Below are 20,000 nucleotides of genomic sequence, written 5' to 3' on the forward strand. Positions count from 1 at the left end.
GTGACGTCACCGGCGGAAAAGTTATTAGAGAGAGAACGTCATATTGGTTGTACCCATGCGTCTCTCGTCCTCCTTATTATTATTATTATTATTATTATTATTATTATTATTATTATTATTATTATTATTATTATTATTATTATCAATATTATCAATATTATTGTAATCACTATCATCATTGTTATATCATAACCATCATCTTCAACACCATCACCATAATCCATTGCTTATCATCTTTCAATGTTTATCAATATTCCCCCCCCCCCCCCCCCCCCCAGTCCTTTTCGAACTATCGCCCTTCTAGTTGGTTGTGTTGTAATATCATTCTATATCAAATGCCAGCATGCCATAGAATGCTATACGACACCTAGGAAACCTATTGATTTTTGTGGCATTCACCATTCCAAGAGCAAGAAATCACACCACACCGGAAAAGGTGAATGTAACACAATAACTATCAACTTTGGGATGACATCGTCCGATTTTCTAGGTGAGGCATCCGATCATTCCTTCCCTGTTATTATTTTCCACAGTTTCACGTAACATGAGGGCATTCCAATCCTAGCGAGGTGGATAATTTGTCTGCTTATTCCTTTCCTCTTTTAAAATGTAAAACATAAAGCTGTCGCTTTCCTTATCAACGCACTCGAAAGACCGAATGTAGAACACGCATACACTCATACACACATCTACACACACACACATACACACGACTCTACACTCTACAACACACATTTGCCACACACAGACAGAGGCCCAGACATTCGAACACCACACATACTACACACATACACACATACCACATCCTTTCAAAAGTGTGTATCGCAAAGACTGTGAGGAAGCAACGGCTATTTGCGTCACGCCTCTTAGCAACGGTTGAGTACGAAACTCCGCCTTCGAATCAGATAATAGGTGAGATTGACGTCAAGATGACGTCACACGTCTGCTGTGTGTAGAGAGAATCGAGATCACTGACTGAACACCATGCGAGTGAGACATTCATGAGAGAAGAAAAATGTCGGGTGAATTCTTTCAATTTCGAGGCTTCACTCGTTTGAAAAAATGGTTTCATGGATTATACAAACTTGACTGAAACGAAACCATAAACGATGGTCATGGCTGATCGGCCTAAAGGGCAGATCCGAGTTGGATTTTACGATATAGAGCGGACTATAGGACAAGGAAACTTCGCTGTTGTGAAACTTGCGAAGCACCGCATCACCAAAACAGAGGTTTGTTATTGTTACTTTTTATTGTATAAAATTTGACTTTTCTCCTTACTCAAATAATTTGCTTGTATTTTTGCAATGCTTCATAATTTGGGTGATGCTTTAGTGATTGTTTTGGAAGGGAACTGCATGCAATCGTCAAAAACGTAAGAAACCTTTTGCTGAGTTCATGGAAATGTAAACTTACCCAACTTACTCGTCAACAAATGTTCAAAGTCAAAATGGAGACATATTCAAACTCTTAAATAGATTATTTTATTTTTAAGTGTACGCACATTTTGCGAGCCGATGCAAGCGATTTTTTGTTGCTGTAAGTCATAATAAGAAATGGACTCTGCAGGGGGCAATGTGTGATGTGTTGTTGACATTTTGTTGAGTGAGTGCAGCAAGTTGTGGGGTCGTGTGTTCATTGAACTGTGTCGTTTCACAATCACAATGATATGTCATGTATGTTAGGCTCTAGGCTTTAGGTTGTTTTTATAGAAGGCAATATGGAATAAAACGTGGAGGTTAATGTGTTTGCTTTGAGGCAAAACTGTCATATTTTGTGACTTTTCTTTCACTACTTTGTCGTTATATTGCTTAACTTACCATTGGCAGTTGGCCTACTACTTGTACTTGTACCTTGTAACACTCTTGGGCAGTCTTTCAGTACTCAGCATTTACTGATCTACTTGGAACCATTGACTACATGCATTTGATTCGGAAGAAAATTACTTCATAATGAATAAACAATCGATTTAACATCAGATGTAAGCCGACATTATTAGATTCAGATGGAAGAGATTTTGTTTATTTATTCGCAGTGACTATTTTTACAGTCCCATAAAGATGGTTCTCAGGCTCAGGGCTAGTTTTACAGTCGTTATCTCGTCCAATCTTTGCGTTTAGGTCACCAAGCATTATAGTACATCACGCTTTGGAGTCTCGTGTACTCTTTGATTTAGCTTATATCATAAAAGCTTTATTTTTCGTCCTCATTCTCGTCCTCTTGTGGGTGATAACAAACAATTCCTGTCACTTTAGCTTTCAGCAATCGTTCTCCCATCGGCTTCCGTTCTAGTAGAGTCTTTCTTGCTTTTTTTTTTTTTTTTTAATAGACAAGCGACGCTGTAAATGTAAAAATAGCCCCGAGAACCATCTTTACGGGTCTGTAAAAATAGTCACTGCGTTATTTATTTTCTTCAGTGTGCACTGTAGAAAATCAATGAAGATGTGAAATAGTGTGTTTGAAACTGGCAGACAAAGCAAGAAAGGATAATACATCCCCCAAAAATATCTTCCTTGACTGGGGGTCGAACCTCAGACACAGACCTCCTGATTTCTGGTCAGACGTACTACCGTAATGCCATTACTACACCGCAGAGGTTCCCGATAATTGGAACAATTTTAATACCCGTATTCTTCAAAAGAAAATTAAAAAATGAATTAAAATTTTTCTTTTCTATTTGGAACAATTCGTTATCTTCAATTAAAAAAAATCTCAATTTAATTTAAAATTAAAATTTAAAGCAAAATTATTATCATTGCTTAAAGCTCCATAAACCAGTGAAGATGTCAAATTGAAGCTGGAATTTAATTGATAAGGGAGGAATCTCGTGTGTGTGTGTGTCTGCTACTTATAGAAAACAGTAAATCTACCACATGGTTGATATGATGGGCACTTAATCTCTATCACTAGTTCTCACTCTCACTTGATTGGTCCTTTGTTGTTGGTCATGAGAAACCCTTGGTCACAACAAGAGTTCATATCTTTGCGCCATAGTATTTTGCTTTAATTTTTCTTTGTATCCAAGTCGTATTAAGACCAATTCTATCATCTTTTTTTTTATCTGGTTCATGTTTTGTATCGACTTACTCATTTCAGGATTAGTCCTTTATGTCAATGAAAAGACAAAAGATTTTATATTAAATTTTCCTTAATATTCTATTGGTCCATTGGTATCATCAGCATAACTAGAAATTGATCATTTACAAATGTAACATTTACTTTTCTTAAAATTGTGATATTTACTTTTCTTAGAATTGTAACATTTAATTGTCTAAAAATTCTCATGTCAACAACTTCTTGTAATTGATATGCGCCATTTAATCCATTTATCATCTTCAGTTGAGATAGGCACTCTGTATATTTTATAAATTATATTTATTTTATTTTATACTAAATGAAAATGATCAGGAGAAAGTGGAAAAGTTCATCTCATTTATCTTTTTACTTGTCCTTGTTTTGAATCAACCACCATCGTTTGTTCTTTGATCGGAGATTGAAATGCATGGGCAATCATTTCTTTTTAACATCTTCAGTAATGACTTGTCTTATTTGACTCATTAAAACTTTGTGCCACCGAAGTCGTCTGATTTTGCAGATCCATGTTTATGGGATCAACATTTGGTACTCTAACTGTAAGGGTGTCCCGATAGCTTAGTTGGTAGAGCACTCGTTTCACATACAAAGGGGCTGAAATCGATCCCGAGTGCAGTCGAAATTTTTTCTGACCGCCACAGCCACCCCCGCCCCCCCCTTGTCCAACCAGCAGTGTTTAGGCAGCTGAGTTTGTTAGATCTGGCGTGAGTACTTTGTAACAGACTAGCATCCTGCAAAGGATAGTAAGAGATTGCTATTGTGTGCGGCTATGTGGTCTAGTGGTATGACACTCGCTTTCGGATCGGAAGGTCCTGGGTTCGAGCCTCGCGCTCAGCCCATAGTTGAGTCCTTGGAAAAGGCTCTTTACTCACATTCTCTCACCGTACTCGGGTGTAAAATGAGTACCTGGCCGTTAACAGCGTTGTCTCTGTCCGCAAAATTGTAATATCGCCTAACAGGCGTCATGTCCCGTCCTACATGTTAAATGTTGCTATTGACCAGGGACCCCTTGTAAAGTGCTTTGAGCACATTTAGTGGATATTACGCTATATAAAAGCTTAATTTAAAAAAAATAATTTTTTTTGTTGTTGTCCGTTTCACACTATGGAAACTGGTGTAGACTCCAACTCCATGTGCCGAATGGCTATGAATGAAGAACCAACTACTCTTACTTTAAAATATATTTTCTTTCTTTTCCTTTCCAAACTCCTGGCACAGCATTGTGTTATTCATTCATAACAATTAGTTTGATTTTGTCATCATCACAATTTATTCTAACAGTCAACAAAGAAAACACTGGGCATTTGTATAGAGCAAAATCCACTAAACGTGCTCAAAGCGCTTTTCAACTGATCTCCGGATAAAGTTATTTTATGATTATAATGTATACAATTAGTTTAAGTTTTATTACTTTATCTTAATATTTGCATGCCCTTAGTTGTATATTTTTATATGATTTATTTTATTCTTTTAATATTATATCCTGTAATCTGTGTATATTTATATATTGTTGTATGTCGCTATTTGAAGGCCTTGGAATCACGTCATTTATTTGTATCCAGACCTTCTGTATTGTTAACACGTTTGGACACTAATTTCATTTTTCGGGATAAATACAAATATTCTTGTTGTTATTATTAGAAACGACACAAGACTGGAATGTTTGTCAACACATTTGGGATTTTCCAGTGCTCTACCAACTGAGCTATATGATCCCAAATTGTCTGAATTAGGAATATAGTGTATATGTGTGTGTGTGTGTGTGTGTGTGTGTGTGTGTGTTTAGTGGTCCATATAACAAGTTGAAATGTGAGTCTATTACTGTTATTATTATTATTATTATTATTATTATTATTATTATTATTATTATTATTATTATTATTATTATTATTATTATTATTATTATTATTATTATTATTATTATTATTATTATTATTATTATTATTATTATTATTATTATTATTATTATTATTATTATTATTATTATTATTATTATTATTATTATTATTATTATATTATTATTATTATTATTATTATTATTATTATTATTATTATTATTATTACTATTATTTTATTATTATTATTACTTTATTTATTATTATTATTATTATTATTATTATTATTATTATTATTATTATTATTATTATTATTAAAACCGACAGACGACTGGAATGTTTGTCCACACATATGGGATTTTCTAGGTATTTATTTTGGTCATCCTTGCCAGTCACACGCTGTCAATCGTCGTCATCGTCATCAGTCCCCCTGTCCATTGTTAGGAAACCTGATACTGATGTATACACTGAAATTCTTTGATATCGATTTTCTCTCTCTCTCTCTCTCTCTCTCTCTCTCTCTCTCTCTCTCTCTCTCTCTCTCTCTCTCTCTCTCTCTCTCGCTCTGGCTGGGGTCTTTCGACCTTCCATGTTGGTCAGGAGGCCACTGGCTGTCTTCTATCCCATATTATCGCCGCCATATTCCGAGTTGCTGTCTGCCCGTCTTTGACTTGAAATGGGATTACTGGTGTTCTGGGCCATGACACGGGATTGTGGTAAACGGATCATGTCCGGTTTGACTTCCTGGAAAAGTTGGTCGCTGTGTGTTTTATACTAGATTGGATTTACCCGTGTCTGTATCGGGGTCAAAGGTCGTCGACCTGCCTATTACTAGGAAAAATTGGTAGAAATACGAATTTAGTCTCCAGCTACAGAGCTGCATAGGTCTCTTTGACTCAATGAATCTTGTTGAAAAGGAGAGATTAGCTCCTTACAAACCAGATTCAGGACTTCTGAGCATTTTGGACCAAGCTCAGAGCAAATTATTTATTTCTAAAAGCTATTTAAGTAGGCAGCCCTTGGGTGGACCATGCGTGTTGTGTGTCTGGTATGGTATGGCCCTTGGGTGGACCATGCGTGTTGTGTGTCTGGTATGGTTTGACCCTTGTGTGGACCATGCGTGTTGTGTGTCTGGTGTGGTTTGGCCCTTGGGTGGACATGCGTGTTGTGTGTGTCTGGTATGGTATGGCCCTTGGGTGGACCATGCGTGTTATGTGTCTGGTATGGTATGGCCCTTGGGTGGACCATGCGTGTTGTGTGTCTGGTATGGTATGGCCCTTGGGTGGACCATGCGTGTTGTGTGTCTGGTATGGTATGGCCCTTGGGTGGACCATGCGTGTTGTGTGTCTGGTATGGTTTGACCCTTGGGTGGACCATGCGTGTTGTGTGTCTGGTATGGTGTGGACCATGCGTGTTGTGTGTCTGGTATGGTGTGGACCATGCGTGTTGTGTGTCTGGTATGGTATGGACCATGCGTGTTGTGTGTCTGGTATGGTGTGGACCATGCGTGTTGTGTGTCTGGTATGGTGTGGACCATGCGTGTTGTGTGTCTGGTATGGTGTGGACCATGCGTGTTATGTGTCTGACTGGTATGGTATGGACCATGCGTGTTGTGTGTCTGGTATGGTGTGGTCCATGCGTGTTGTGTGTCTGGTATGGTGTGGACCATGCGTGTTGTGTGTCTGGTATGGTGTGGTCCATGCGTGTTGTGTGTCTGGTATGGTGTGGACCATGCGTGTTATGTGTCTGACTGGTATGGTATGGAATCAGTTGTAACGTGCTACTTATCGATGGATTACGATTACTAATAATAATTACAGTGGTGTTAAATCCCCGGTGTGATTGGCCCTTCCTGGTCACCGTGTGAGAGATTTCAGGATAGGCCCGACCACTGGGTGGGGTTCCTACCTCCCATAGCGGGCAGGGATGTACTTGCTGTGTCTTCAATCCCCTCTAATCTGTTTTCCAATTGCTTTCTGTCTTTGTCTTGGAATGAGATTGCTTGGTTTTGTCCTGACATTGGCTGGAGTCCTTGGCTGAGAGGGGAACAGTCGAATGTATAGTTAATGTTTTGGGAGATGATATTTTTTTCCTTGTAAATCATCTCTCTGTTATGCATTGTATTATGTTTAGTTTACATATTATATTAAAGGATTGGTAAACATTTGAGTGTATTCCTCTTAGTTGGGACCTGTGCTTGTGTCTGGATGAGACTTTTAGGTGATCTCAAACTAAGTACTTTGACGGTGTGCTCTTGGAATCTACATCTGTTCCCTATTTGAACCAATTCCCCTTTGTCTGACTTTTCTTTTGTGCTTAAATTGTAATTCTAGAACTTTTTACTATCCCATTTTCTTCCTTTTTACTGGCGCTGATATGACCTTAATGTGTTGCAAGCGCCGTAAAACCCTTAAAAACAAAACAAAACAGGCCCGACCATAGAGAATACAGAACTAATAGTCTGTGGGCCTGCTGACCCAGCATAGACAGGTGTGAGTTTCTGGATTGTTCCATTCTGAACGGTTTCGCCTCTTGCCGATCCACTTGCTTGTTGCACGCGTACGGCCAGACTGATCTTTGACGCATTGGACACGTGGGATAGGGCCAGGTTTGGACGAGAGCTTAAATAATAATGATAATAATAATTAATAATAATAACCATGATGATGTTTTATATAATGATAATAATAATAATAATAATAATAATATATAATAATAATAATAATAATAATAATAATAATAATAATAATAATAATGATGATGATGTTTTATTATTATTATTATTATTATTATTATTATTATTATTATTATTATTATTATTATTATTATTATTATTATTATTATTATTATTATTATTATTATTAGTATTAGTAGTAGTAGTAGTAGTAGTAGTGGTAGTGGTAGTGGTAGTGGTAGTGGTAGTAGTAGTAATAGTAGTACTATTAGTAGCAGTAGTAGTTGTAGTAGTAGTAGTAGTAGTAGTAGTAGTAGTAGTGGTAGTAGTAGTAATAGTAGTAGTAGTAGTAGCAGTAGTAGTAGTAGTAGTTGTAGTAGTTGTAGTAGTAGTAGTGGTAGTAGTAGTAGTAGTTATTTTGAGCCGTGACAACCCAAACTATTATGGGCTCATTGAAATGTGGCTCTCAAATCGAACTGGCAGAATGGACTTTTCGATAGACCAGCTTCTTGTACAAAGGGTAGCAAGACATTTCTACTGTCCGTTTCACGCTACAGAAAGCGGGATAAACTTCATCTTGGTGGACTACCCTTCCAGACGTCGTGGGTATGAGTATGAAAATGTATTCAATAAGCCTGTATGAGTCCGATACTGACAGCCGACCAAATACCAAAACAGAAACTAGAACGAAAACAATGGAGAGTAAAAGGCATGAAGAAGAGTTTTTAATCCATGCGTTAGGTAAGACGAACTTTTAATTTTATTGTTGTTGTTGTTGTTGTTAGTTACTGTTATGTGTTGGCGGGTAGGAATGTTTTAGTTAATTGCACAACAACAATCTATTGTTATTGAGTGAGAACTAATCACTAAAATGGCTATCTAAAAACAGTAACGAAGAGCTAGGTGATGTCAATTTCTTTCCTTCGGATTAGTTCTCTCTAAATTATATCAGTCAGGCTATAAACGTTCAAGGTGACACAAACCAGCACGTCAAATCTGGCGTATTTTACCTCAGCGCATAGCATCCGTATAAAAAGCAGGGTTGGAGTGGAATGTCGTGAGCACATCAGTGATTAGGTTGCTCTTGACAAGGACAATCTTTGGGTTGCTTGTGACAAGGACAATCTTCACGCATTGTGTCGTTTCTTTGTGTCTCTCTTTGATGTTAAATGGTTTTTAAATGCCTTTACTTTGCACGCGCAGTGAATGCAACACAACAAAGCTGAATGAAGATAGAAACAAAACAAAACAAAAACTATCAAAACAACCATACAACACCAACACCCCAACACACACACACACACACACACACACACACACACACACACACACACACACACACGCAATAAAGATTGAACATTTGAGGAGAAAGAACAGAGAAAACTTTTTATAAACTGCAAAAAAACAAAACCCCCCAAAAAAACAAGGCACTTGAACCTCCATAGGGAATGAGATTAGCGGAAGAGTAGCGTCCCTTGATTGGACGTCACCCATAGGCTGTGACGTCACCGGTGGAAAAGTTATTAGAGAGAGAACGTCATGTTGGTTGTGCGCATGCGTCTGTCGTCCTCGCTTGCATCACACAACACAAACATTGGACTAGGACATGATATTATGAGTAGCTCCAGCATTTTTATTTTTGAAACCAGTGGCGAATTGGCAATATTTGTGTTGAAATAAAGGCGGTCATCTATTAGACTCATTATACTGCTGTGTTGTATTTTTAGATTTTCCCCTAATTCTGTGCTCGATGGTAAGAATTCACCGTTGTTTTACGGGACAATGTTGAGTCCCAACTCTATTTTTTTTAAAGATAAGAAATATTATCACTACTTGATAGTCGGAGGTATTTACAATTACGTCATCATTTTTGTTGTTGTTGCGGATGAGATTATTATTACTTGGTATTATCAAAAGAATGGTTTTACAGAAGAATGATGAGGGTGTCATGGATGGAAAGGAAAAGAAATGAAGAAATTTTAGAAATGGCAAACAGAAAAAGATCACTGATAACAAAAATCATCAAACGCCAAATGGAATTTTTAGGACACATTATCCGCCACCCTGGTTTGGAAGTACTCGCCTTGACTGGAAAGATGAATGGAAAAAGAATAAGAGGAAGACAAAGAATAACGTATTTGAAAGGGATAAGAACTTGGACAGATGAAGCTGAGAAAGGTGGCGCTGCTTTAATAGAATTGGCAAGAGATAGATCAGCTTGGCGGAAGATGACCTCCGACGTCTGCTTCAGATATGGAACTACATGAGATGAGATTATCAAAAGAGATTTAAAATTACGTCATCAATTTTTGTTGTTGACAATGCTAGAATTGCGTAGAATAAATTGTCCTCGCAATGAACACACGTCATAAAGGACCGAGTATTTCGACCTAGCAGATTTTATTCGTATTAATTTGAGTCGACGGATGATAGAATTAGTCCGAAATTAAAAAAAAAATGGTTTGCAAGTAATGATAACAATTTTACATCGGCTGTAGATCCCCAATCTATTTTTTTTTTTTAATAATCGATTTCTCAATGGGGCGGGAATAGCAGGTGACCGATGACGTAGCCGCTTTGACCATCCATGACGCCATGAATCAATCCCTGCATTCTATAACCTATGAATGTGTGTACAATATTAATTAGGTAAGCCACCGCTGGTATTTACTATTGTAGTTCTATCACGACCTGCTTGATTAAACAACCACCTCTCGCTCTCCCTTCCACAAGGTTGACGTTTCTACACCTTCCAATGACCTGTCTGTACTGACAGATTGATTATAGCTGGGATTCAATAACACTGAGAGAACGTACATGATGTATTCTCGTATTGCTGTAGTAGTCGTAGACATTTGTTGTAGGTACCAAGGAATCGCGACAGATGTCTTTATTATTATTATTATTATTATTATTATTATTATTATTATTATTATTATTATTATTATTATTATTATTATTATTATTATTATTATTATTATTATTATTATTATTATTATTATTTGTTAGGCTTGTGCTATATCAACTCAGCTTTCCTCACCCTCTCTCCCGGCCACCAACTCCTCCCCTCCCCTGGTTTTCACGGTATTTCATCATTTTCATCAAAACCTAAATCATCATCATCATCTTCTTCTTCTTCTTCTTCTTCTTCTTCTTCTTCTTCTTCTTCTTCTTCTTCTTCTTCTTCTTCTTCTTCTTCTTCTTCTTCTTCTTCTTCTTCTTCTTCTTCTTCTTTTTCTCCTTTTTCTTCTTCTTCTTCTTCTTCTTCTTCTTCTTCTTCTTCTTCTTCTTCTTCTTCTTCTTCTTCTTCTTCTTCTTCTTCTTCTTCTTCTTCTTCTTCTTCTTCTTCTTCTTCTTCTTCTTCTTCTTCTTCTTCTTCTTCTTCTTCTTCCCCCTTTACTTGCTGTCCACCATTGTCTCAAGTTTGACGTTAACGGCCAGATACTCATTTTACACCTGATGACGTTTAGAGATTGTCGGTAAAGAGCCTTTTCCAAGGACTCGGCTATGCGCCGCTCCGAGCGGGACTCGACCCCAGGTGTTTCCGGTCTAAAGGCGAGTGTCATACCACTAGACCCAGCGACATCAAGATGTCGATAACAAGTAATAGTAATAATAATATTATGATGTCCAAGCAAGACTCTCATAGCCGAACGGAATGTCTTCTATGTCTGCGCTTGGATGACCTCCGATTCGATGACGTAACGGTGACGTTTGTGTGTCGAAAAGGGGAGGTGGGGGGTATATAAATGGACCCTGGTCGGTATCTTTCTAGTACTGTATATTTATTCTGCTAGACTGACGTTTTCTGAAAACAACAAGACTTATTTCACATTTTTCCCAGAAAATTACCCTCGTCTAGGTAAATATGCGAAAAAAGAAATCACACAAAAAACCCAAACTTTGGCTCTTCTCGGACGTTTTTGGCGAAGTCCCAGTTTGAGTTTTTGACAACGTGAGAGTCATTTTAATCGATAGATATTTGTAGGACGAGTTTTCTGGCCAATTTTTTTTCAACAAGTTTTGACGTAGGATGGGAGTATGGTAGACTGGCCTGTGTGATAATGATAATGATTGTCCTCGAATGTCGTGCCTTGTATACACAATCACTATCTATTCTCTACCCATGGATGTCACTGACGTCAAAGAATACCAAACCACAAACACTAACAACCCACACAAATATACACGCCCTACACTAAAACACACATGCACATCCACCCACACAATCGCTCACTAACACAGACACAAACATTCACACACACACACACATACACCCACACAATCGCTCACTAACACAGACACAAATATTCACACACACACACACACACACAACACACATACACCCAATCGCTCACTACACATACAAAATTACACACCACACACCACACAACACACTTCTGTATGATTGTAATACCAATAACATCTTTAAAATACACATTGTAAACCATCATATATAACGTTGACCAAACATACTTATCATCTATCACCGTTTGACCATATCATCACTACTCATCATCGTTTGAACCATTATCATCTATCACCGGTTTGAACCATTCATCATCTATCACCGTTTGAACCATATCCAACATCACAACACCGGTTTGAACACACATCATCCTTAACCATCTCACATTCTACGGTTTGAACCATTATCATCTTTCACCGGTTTGAAACCATACATCTATCACCTGGTTTGAACCATTTCATCTATCACCGGTTTGAACCATTACTCATCTATCACCGTGACCTTTCTAGTTTGAACCATTCTCATCTATCACCGGTTTGAACCATTCTCATCTATCACCGGTTTGAACCATTCTCATCTAATCACCGGTTTGAACCATTCCATCTATCACCGGTTTGAACCATTCTCATCTATCACCGGTTTGAACCATTCTCATCTATCACCGGTTTGAACCATTCTCATCTATCACCGGTTTGAACCATTCTCATCTATCACCGGTTTGAACCATTCTCATCTATCACCGGTTCATTCATCTTCACCGGTTTGAACCATTCTCATCTATCACCGGTTTGAACCATTCTCATCTATCACGGTTTGAACCATTCTCATCTATCACACCGGTTTGAACCATTCTCATCTATCACCGGTTTGAACCATTCTCATCTATCACGGTTTGACATTCTCATCTATCACCGGTTTGAACCATTCTCATCTATCACCGGTTTGAACCATTCTCTCCATCATCACCCGGTTTGAACCATTTCATCTATCACGGTTTGAACCATTCTCATCTATCACCGGTTTGAACCATTCTCTCTATCACCGTTGACATCAACGTTGACATTCTCATCTATCACCGGTTTGAACCATTCTCATCTATCACCGTTGAACATTTCATCATCCGGTTGAACATTATCTACACGTACATTCATCTATCACCGGTTTGAACCATTCTCATCTATCACCGGTTGAACATTCTCATCTATCACGGTTTGAACCATTTCATCTATCACCGGTTTGAACCATTCTCATCTATCACCGGTTTGAACCATTCTATCTATCACCGGTTTGAACCATTCTCATCTATCCGTTACCCTCATCTACACCGGTTTGAACCATTCCATCTATCACCGGTTTGAACATTCAATCACGTCTTCATCACCGGTTTGAACCATCTCATCATCAATTCATCATCCCGGTTTGAACCATTCTCATCTATCACCGGTTTGAACCATTCTCATCTATCACCGGTTTGAACCATTCTCATCTATCACCGGTTTGAACCATTCTCATCTATCACCGGTTTGAACCATTCTCATCTATTATCACCGGTTTGAAACCATTCTCATCTATCACCGGTTTGAACCATTCTCATCTATCACCGGTTTGAACCATTCTCATCTATCACCGGTTTGAACCATTCTCATCTATCACCGGTTTGAACCATTTCATCTATCACCGGTTTGAACCATTCTCATCTATCACCGGTTTGAACCATTCTCATCTATCACCGGTTTGAACCATTCATCTATCACCGGTTTGAACCATTCTCATCTATCACCGGTTTGAACCATTCTCATCTATCACCGGTTTGAACATTCTCATCTATCACCGGTTTGAACCATTCTCATCTATCACCGGTTTGAACCATTTCATCTATCACGGTTTGAACCATTCTCATCTATCACCGGTTTGAACCATTCTCATCTATCACCGGTTTGAACCATTCTCATCTATCACCGGTTTGAACCATTTCATCTATCACCGGTTTGAACCTTCTCATCTATCCATCACCGGTTTGAAACCATTCCATCTCATCACCGGTTTGAACCATTCTCATCTATCACCGGTTTGAACCATTCTCATCTATCACCGGTTTGAACCATTCTCATCTATCACCGTTTGAACCATTCTCATCTATCACCGGTTTGAACCATTCTCATCTATCACCGGTTTGAACCATTCTCATCTATCACCGGTTTGAACCATTCTCACTATCACCGGTTTGAACCATTCTCATCTATCACCGGTTTGAACCATTCTCATCTATCACCGGTTTGAACCATTCTCATCTATCACCGGTTTGAACCATCTCATCTATCACCGGTTTGAACATTCTCATCTATCACCGGTTTGAACCATTCTCATCTATCACCGGTTTGAACCATTCTCATCTATCACCGGTTTGAACCATTCTCATCTATCACCGGTTTGAACCATTCTCATCTATCACCGGTTTGAACCATTTCATCTATCACCGGTTTGAACCATTCTCATCTATCACCGGTTTGAACCATTCTCATCTATCACCGGTTGAACCATTCTCATCTATCACGGTTTGAACCATTCTCATCTATCACCGGTTTGAACCATTCTCATCTATCACCGGTTTGAACCATTCTCATCTATCACCGGTTTGAACCATTCTCATCTATCACCGGTTTGAACCATTCTCATCTATCACCGGTTTGAACCATTCTCATCTATCACCGGTTTGAACCATTCTCATCTATCACCGGTTTGAACCATTCTCATCTATCACCGGTTTGAACCATTCTCATCTATCACCGGTTTGAACCATTCTCATCTATCACCGGTTTGAACCATTCTCATCTATCCACTCCGGTTTGAACCATTATCATCTATCACCGGTTTGAACCATTCTCATCTATCACCGGTTTGAACCATTCTCATCTATCACCGGTTTGAACCATTCTCATCTATCACCGGTTTGAACCATTCTCATCTATCACCGGTTTGAACCATTCTCATCTATCACCGGTTTGAACCACTATCATCTATCACCGGTTTGAACCATTATCATCTTTCACCGGTTTGAACTCATTTTCTATCAGAATGTGACTTTGGAGGTTTAGAAAAACGCCGCCTCATTTCGTGTTGATTTGATCAAAATGTCTTATTTTAATTTGTTCCCGCCTGTTGATATGTCGGTGTTTGTGACGTGACGCGGTCTTATGGCCAGAGAATGTGGCTGTTGATTTCAATGCTGGGCTAGATATATAAATACACAGACTGGGTCTTGTATTCTCTATGGATAAATAGCCCCTTTCTAAATCATTCATGGCACACACAGTCCCAGCCGTCAACAATGGACGATCTCGTCGTGATAATGATCTAACCCGTTCACTGCCGTCTTCGTATTTAAAAATGTGGTCAGGAAACTCGTCCTTCAAATCTCCATCCATTGAAATAACCCTCTTCTTGGCACACACTCTCAAACCTGAGACTTTACTAAAGTGCTTCACCGGCGAAGTCCCAGGTTGGAGAGCTTTTGCGAAGACGAGGGTCGATATTAAATTGAAGGACCGGTTTTCTGGCCCAGTTTTTGAACACGAGCTTGTCCCGAATGCGGCGGTGGGTGGGTTAACGCGACTTGCTCTGTGTCGTGATGTATGGTTGTCGGCCTTGTCTATTTACACGTTTGTGGTGTCAACCCTTGTTTGTTCGTCACACATGAATGAGTATTTGTGTGTGTGTGTGTGTGTGTGTGTGTGTGTGTGTGTGTGATGACGTAAGAGTTGTAATGAGGCGTGGGATTACCCCACCGGCCTGTCGACGTTTTTTAACCGTCAACAATTTATCTCCGAGACATGCCTGGGTTACAATGGAGACGTCACGACTTACTGGGACTGGGACCCACAGATTACACAGTCTGTGCTGGGACGGGGGCGGGGGCGGGGAGATAAACCAACAGAAATAACAACAACCCAAACTCGATCCCCTAACTCAGAGCCGCTTAGAGAAATGTTTCATTGAAAAACAGTTTTCTTTGTTACTCTTTGTTGTTTTATTTTATACTTTTACCATCTTTATTTCAATTATTTCAGTCTCATTTATATTTTTAAAAACATATTTTATTTGTTTGTTTTGTTTTGATAAGTTGTTTTGTTCTTGTTTCAAATCGTTCCTGTGTTGTGATTATTTTGTCACCAGTGTTCTATTATCATGTCATATGGATAGACCTCGATCATGTGGCATGGGAAAGCTTAGTTTGGGGATGGTTTTTGTTTGGTTTTGTTTGGTTGTTTTTTTTTGTATTCTTTCACCAGTTGATTCTGTCTTTATTGATAGTTAGTATGCGCTTATATAAGAAGCTCATAACATTGCCACCCGGAAGTGTATTGGACCAACACACAAAACTGTGTTACCTTGAACGTTTATAGTCTGGTTAATACAGTTTAGGGAGAATTATTCACAAACGTGGATGGCAGAAACCAATAACAAAACCTGAGTGACGTCATCTTGGTTCTATCTATAGTATTGTCAAATGATGAGAGCTGTTTTCACTCTGGTGTCGTCTTGCTTTCCCATCTGGTTGATTTATATGTTTGTTTATGTGTTTATTATCATATTCATTAATTGATTAACCATTTAATTATATATTATATATAACTATTATTGCCGATTTTTTCATTTGCCAACTATAAAACGTTCACACCTTTTGGGGGGTGGGGGGTTCGAAAAACTAATCAGGACTTCATTTTGAATCAGTCTCGGTCCCTTTGCGTGTGAAAGGAGTGCTCTATCAACTGAGCTATGCGAACTCCCGCAAATATGCTACAAAAAGGCCAAATAAGTGAAATTATGCCAGAAATGCCAAATTATGCGGTCAAAAATACGATTTGTTGTGATGCTGATGCAAGTGGTACCTATTTCTATAAGTCTGAACGAAAGAGCAATGATAAATTATTACAATAAACAAGCAAACAGTATAAAAAGTTAAAAGCTAGAAGAAGAAGAAGAAGGAAACAGACGAGACTACAACACAGATCTCAACTCAAGACATGGAAAGTCACTAAACAATTATAGCTATCGATATCTGAATACCTAATAAGGAAAAAACTGTACACCAAGTTATACAACAATTATTATTATATTAGTATTAATGATCAATTCAATAGTCTTAGGTATCATTAATATTATCATTCATGTAAAGTTTATTTAAAAAACACTAGGTTTTAGTAAATCTATTTCTCTCAACTGTAACTTTACAAAGTGATCAGTTCTACCTTTGTATCATTTTTAAAAAACGTCTTTTATTTTCTATTTAAAAAAAGAACACATTTTTTTTCACACTCCCATAAAGGGAATAACCCACATAGGTTAACCTCATTATTCTTAAATTTCCTAAACTACTACAAAGCTTTAATGGTGATATTTCACAACAATAGTAAAGCCATTAACAAGCCACGCATTTTGCCACATAATGTGGATTTCTACTCTTTGGACGTGTTATAATATGGAAGACTTACGATTTGTCACCACTGAATTTGTTGACTGAGTGGTGTTCATGGCCTCCCATAGTAGGCTTATATCTGTTTTCAAACTTGTTTTCTCTCTTTGTCTTGGAATGAGACTATTTGGTTTTGTCCTGGCCATGGCCGGAGTCCTTGGCTGGGAGGAATACACTCAAATGTATAGTTATTGTTTTGGGAGACGATATCTTTCCCTTGTAAATCATCTCTAGGTTGTGTTTTGTATTTGCTATTTTGAATGTATAATGTAAACATTTGAGTGTATTCCTCTTTGTTGGATCCTGTGCTGGTGACCGGATGAGACTTATAGGTGATCTCCAACTAATTACATTGGTGGTATACTCTTGGAATCTACATCTGATCCCTATTTGTTCCCATTCCCCTTTGTCTTACTTTCTCTTGGGTGCTTTAATTGTAATTCTAGAACTTTTTACTATCCCATTTTCTTCCCTTTTTCTGGCGCTGATATAACCTAAATGTGTTGCAAGCGCCGTAAAACCCTTAAAAACAAACAAACAAAAACAACAAACACAGATAAATAATCCAAACAACCAACGCCCTGCCATTTTAAAACTTAAACTTGCTTAATCTATTTTTGGACAGTATTGGGGGTCATCTTAGTTTATCTGTATAGACTAGTGGAAAATTGATATTGGAGTTGACTTGTAAGAGTGTTCAATTCATGGGGAGTCCACTGTATCAGTTTGCCTAAAGTATATTGTTTTGTTTGTAACAATTATAGTCTTCGTATATCAGTCGATTCTGCTAAGCATTACAAGAAAGACCTGAGATGTACATTCCTCCCACCAAATCCAAGCATCAGTAACACACTTTTTTGTCACCTGGAACTACTACAAAAGACGTCTATTTTCTACGTCATGGCACAAGACCGAAGGGCAAGAGCTCAGGTGGTCGCTGGTCCGGATAAGTAAGTGCTAAGCATTACTAATAACATATAGAAAAAAATTCGGGACGACAGCTCAATGTCGCTATCCAGGGTTGTCGTTATCCAGACGTTCCACTGTATTTATATTGTTTTTGTTTTGTTGCTTTGTTGAAATTTGGATGGTACTTGTGTGGGTACAGATCTCTCGACAGAGAGGGTACAGAAATTTATTCACTGTGGTGTCTCTCCCAGGGAGGTACTGACTGTGTTTTCTATCCCCCGCCTCCCCATATCTGTTTTCAAACTTGTTTTCTCTCTTTGTCTTGGAACGAGATTACTTGAGCCAGCACACAAATCTGTGTGTAACCATGAGTCTGTTAAATACAGTTTAGTGAGAATTACTCACAAACGCGGATGGCAAAAAGCAATAACGCGGACCTTAGTGACGTCGGCTTCATACTACCTATATCAGATCATTTAAAATTTGTTGTCAGTTTTTGACACGAGGTTAATTATTGACAGGATAACAGTCAGTTAGGGGATGTGTCCTGTCATGATGGGACACACACGGTACAGGCAATCTTTTCTCTTCTCTCTACTGGTCTCTGTGTGGCTGCTTTAAGGTCATAGGTCACACGGTGACATGATGTGATTGCACTTGTATGTCTCTGGGCGTTTGTGTGTGTGTGTGTGTGTGTGTGTGTGTGTTGCCTGTGTGTTTGTGTATGCTTGCAGTGTGTTTAGTGTGTTTGTATGTGGGTAGTGTATGTATCTATGACTGTATTTGTTGCCGGTGTATGTGTGTGTATGTATGTGTATGTGTATGTGTGTGTGTGTGTGTGTGTGTGTGTGTGTGTGTGTCAGATAGATATGCTACACATCAGATTGACCACGACCTCCTGCTGCGAGGACAACACGTCAGTGTAGGACTTAAGCTGCCAGATGGACACAATGACGAGAGACGCATGCGCACAACCAACATGACGTTCTCTCTCTAATAACTTTTCCGCCGGTGACGTCACAGACTATGGGTGACGTCCAATCAAGGGACGTTACTCTTCCGCCAATCTCATTCCCTTTTATTACTACTTATTATTTAAATTTATTTGTTTATTTGTTTTGACATACATATTGATATTATTTTTCCAAGTCTAATATTACTATTACTACTAATAATAACGATGGGGGTTTTGTGTGTACGGAGGTCACAGTGTGTCACTTGTCGTTTTGGCCACATGTGGTTCCAGTTTGGCGACGTTTGAAGTCGAAATTGTCCTGGAGGAATTCCATCTATCTGGCAGTCCTATGCACAGACTACTAGGAGATGTATTCTCTATGGTCCTAGCAGTACATTAGAACCAGAACCCATCACACGACAACGACAAAATCCTACACGAGCAGCGGGGCTTGTGGGATTTTTAAATATTCGTTTTAAGACCTAGCCTATTTTAGTCTGGTCACTGTAAGACAGGAAGACGCTGAAGACAGACTTGTCTTTGATGTGACACGCGTGTTGTGTACTTTGGTTCATCCACCTGGAGTCCAACCCAAGATCGGGTTAAAGGTTAAAATGAATGAATGAATGAATGAATGAATGAATGAATGAATGAATGAATGAATGAATGAATGAATGGATGGATGGATGGATGGATGAATGAAGAATGAATGAATGAATGAATGGATGAATGGAAGAAGAAGGAGAATAGAAGAAAGAAAGGATGAATGAAAGATTAAATTAATCAATATAACCAAAATATAAATAACTGGC

The 20,000-nt window shown here is 38.4% G+C and overlaps 1 protein-coding gene across 2 annotated transcripts in view; it reads left to right on the forward strand.

Moving 5' to 3' along the window:
* Positions 1 to 903: 903 nt before the first annotated feature.
* Positions 904 to 20,000, forward strand: part of LOC144959935 (uncharacterized) — a 72,231-nt gene continuing 53,134 nt past the window's right edge. The window contains exon 1 of one of the 2 annotated variants that reach the window (XM_078892801.1): positions 904 to 1,232. In XM_078892801.1, coding sequence (XP_078748927.1) covers positions 1,110 to 1,232 — 123 coding nt within the window. In that variant the 5' untranslated portion in view covers positions 904 to 1,109. The remainder of the gene's footprint in view (positions 1,233 to 20,000) is intronic. The other variant, XM_078892803.1, reaches the window with a different exon arrangement.

This window comes from Berghia stephanieae, chromosome 14, assembly GCF_034508935.2.
Source record: "Berghia stephanieae isolate SIO BIC M18660-M18661 chromosome 14, UCSD_Bste_1.3, whole genome shotgun sequence".
Classification (NCBI taxonomy): Eukaryota; Metazoa; Mollusca; class Gastropoda; order Nudibranchia; family Aeolidiidae; genus Berghia; species Berghia stephanieae.